Raw genomic sequence first — 2689 nt, 5'->3', positions numbered from 1 at the left:
AAAAAAAAAAAAAAAAGTTCTAGAAGGAGGTCTCAATACCAGAATCAACAAACATACAAAACACTCAGCAATAAGCAGCAGCAGCAATGTTCCCATAGGAAACTTTGGCATCATTTAAAGTTGCCCCAGACACCGAGGCATCAAATCCATAAGATCTGGAGAAAACAAACAGCCAAGAAAGAAACCAGGGGCAAGTCAAAGGGTATGAACCAAACCCAGACTCTCCTGCCTGCAGCGTGGCAGAGGTGGAGGAATGCACACACACGTCGCCCACGCCATGTGCAGATGTGTCATGGGCGTCCAGACATGCCAGTACTCGGGTGCACGTGTGCGTGAAGGTCACACAGGTCCCCACACAGCCCTGCGTGTCTGTGTGTGTGCTGTGTTGCTGGACATCCACACACAGCGGCACAGGTGGCCCACATGTGCGTGTCAGTGCACAGAACATGGCCATGTACATGACTATTTTGTGTATGTGTGGGGCGTATTCATGTTCAGGAGTGTGTGAATCCGTGTTTCCAGTGTGGCCATAGGAGGGACCAGTTTCTGCAGAGTTGTGGGAATGTTATGACATTACTGACTCTGTGCAGAGAAGCCTCCCTGAGACATGGAACAGGTGACCTCCTGGCTGGACCAGCCCCCTTTCATCAGCCCACCTCCCTGGAGATTTGGGCAGAATGACACAGTACTGACCAGGGACTGCAGGATGGCATGGTTGGTGGCGTTCATGCAGGAGTCCAGCGGGAAGGAGCACTCCCCCTCACAGTAATAGGCCGAGTAGCCTTGGGGGGCGATGACCCAGTCCTGGGGACATGGGAGAAGGTGAGTCTTGTCCACGTGCTCCCTCCTGAACCCCTCAGTCCTATCAGGGGACATGTCATGGGACAGCACAGAGCTGCCCCTGCCCCTCCTAAACCTCATGGCCCACCAACCCACCCTCGGCCCCTACGTGGGCAGCCTCCCACGAGGCCCGGGTCCACCCATGGTCCCTCAGCAGACAAGGCCAGCACGAGCTCTGTCCCTCACTCCCCATCCACACTCTGCATCCTCCTCCCAGCCTGCCCTCCCCACCTGTGCCTCCTGGAGCTGCAGTCGCAGCAGATGCACAGAGGCACGGCCACCCCAGCCTCAGTTTCCCTGTTGCAGCACTGGGGATTCAGTTGGCTGAGGATTCAGTCTCCATTTCCTGGTTTTTACCAAAAAAAAAAAAAGTTCTCACTATATCAGTAATGTATTCTTACTTTAGAAAACAATAAAAAATACAGAAGAAAAGTCAAGTTATCCATAATTCCGCTTCCTCCCTGCAGATTCCCTTATGACCTACAGGTAGTGAATGTGATTTAAGAAAGATGGAGAGGTCAGGCATGGTGGCCCATGCCTATAATCCCAGTACTTTGGGAGGCCAAGGTGAGAGGATTGCCTGAGCCCACGAGTTCAAGACCAGCCTAGGCAACTTGGCAAGACCTCATCTCTACAATAAATAAATAAAAGACTAGCTGGGCATGGTGGTGTGCGCCTATAGGTCCAGCTACTTGAAAGGCTGAGGTGGAAGGATCGCCTGAACCCAGCAGGTCGAGGCTGCAGTAGCCGTGAGCATGCCACTGCACTCCACCTGTGCCATGGAGTGAGACTCCAACTCAAACCAAAAAAAAAAAAAAGAAAGAAAGATGGAGAAATGTCAGAAATTACCAGCCAGCCGAGGTCCTGAAAGCTGACGTAGAGCTCGTGCCGATGGCAAACCTGCCGGCCGATGGAGCCATGGATGTCATCTGCAGGGACAGACAGTGTAAGGACTTTTCTGGGGTTCCTGCTCTGTGTAGCTACCATGGGACGTCAGGGTGGGGGATGCCCTGATGAACACACTTGTCAAACAAAAGACAGGAAACAATTTTGTCGCACAAAGTCCATGGCTGGAGTTCTGTTTGTGCCATGACCCAGCTCGAGAGCCTTCTATGGCTCCCAGTGGGTAGAGTAGCCCTGTACTCAGCCAAGAGCCATTGTCTTTCGGCCAGGGGTTTCTGATGTTCTGAAAAACAGCCCAGCTGAAACCTCAGCCTTCTGTGCCTCCTTCTTTCCTCTGGAGACCCCTCCAGCCTACCCTCTCCTGACACACCTATTCTACATGATTTAGGGGCTCATATCAAGGCCAGCCAAAGGGTGGACTCCCAGTGAAGAGCACACGGTCAGTTCAGGCCTATCCCTGATCTCAAAAGACTTGGCACATTGAGGGGACACCTTTGCATAAACAGCTGAGGATCTTCCAGAGTGCCCAGGGTACAACCAAGGGTTAAGAGGGGTTGCCACGGCCCAGGGAAGGGGCAGCTGGTTCTGATGGCGGCTCCTGGGAGAGGCCTGGAGGAGTCAGGGAAGGAGGGGAAGGGGACTTCCAGGGGACAGAAACAGCCAGGGCAGAAGCCTCTGGAGCGGCTGGTCACTGGGTGCCCCAGGGCAAAGATAGTGTCAGGAAAGGTGGCTGGCAAGTGGCCATCAGCTTGAAACATACTGAGGCCCCGAGGGTCCTCTACCACCACTGGTTGCTGCCCCGCCTGTCTCAGCTGGAAGCCTGCAGGGCCTCAGACTGAGCCCAGCCCCAGACCTCACCAAAGATCCCCGGGAGTCTGTGGGGGTGCGGCAGCTCGTTGGTTTTCTTCGGCTGCCTCCTCCTCAGTGGCCTCACAGCCCGAGGGGC

General features: G+C 54.3%; 1 protein-coding gene across 1 annotated transcript in view; it reads right to left on the bottom strand.

Moving 5' to 3' along the window:
* LOC103256523 (bone morphogenetic protein 8B-like) overlaps nt 1-2689 on the bottom strand; it is a 10325-nt gene that overhangs the window by 3482 nt on the left and 4154 nt on the right. Inside the window, exons 6-7 of the mRNA XM_021710565.1 lie at nt 1690-1769; nt 694-804 (exon numbers count right to left, since the gene is read on the bottom strand). Coding sequence (XP_021566240.1) covers nt 694-804; nt 1690-1769 — 191 coding nt within the window. The remainder of the gene's footprint in view (nt 1-693; nt 805-1689; nt 1770-2689) is intronic.

The sequence above is a fragment of the Carlito syrichta genome, unplaced genomic scaffold (genome assembly GCF_000164805.1).
Source record: "Carlito syrichta isolate Samal-C Ts95f unplaced genomic scaffold, Tarsius_syrichta-2.0.1 Scaffold289848, whole genome shotgun sequence".
Taxonomy (NCBI): Eukaryota; Metazoa; Chordata; class Mammalia; order Primates; family Tarsiidae; genus Carlito; species Carlito syrichta.
Note: the sequence above shows the minus strand (reverse complement) of the source record. Positions and strands in the feature narration are given on the sequence as shown.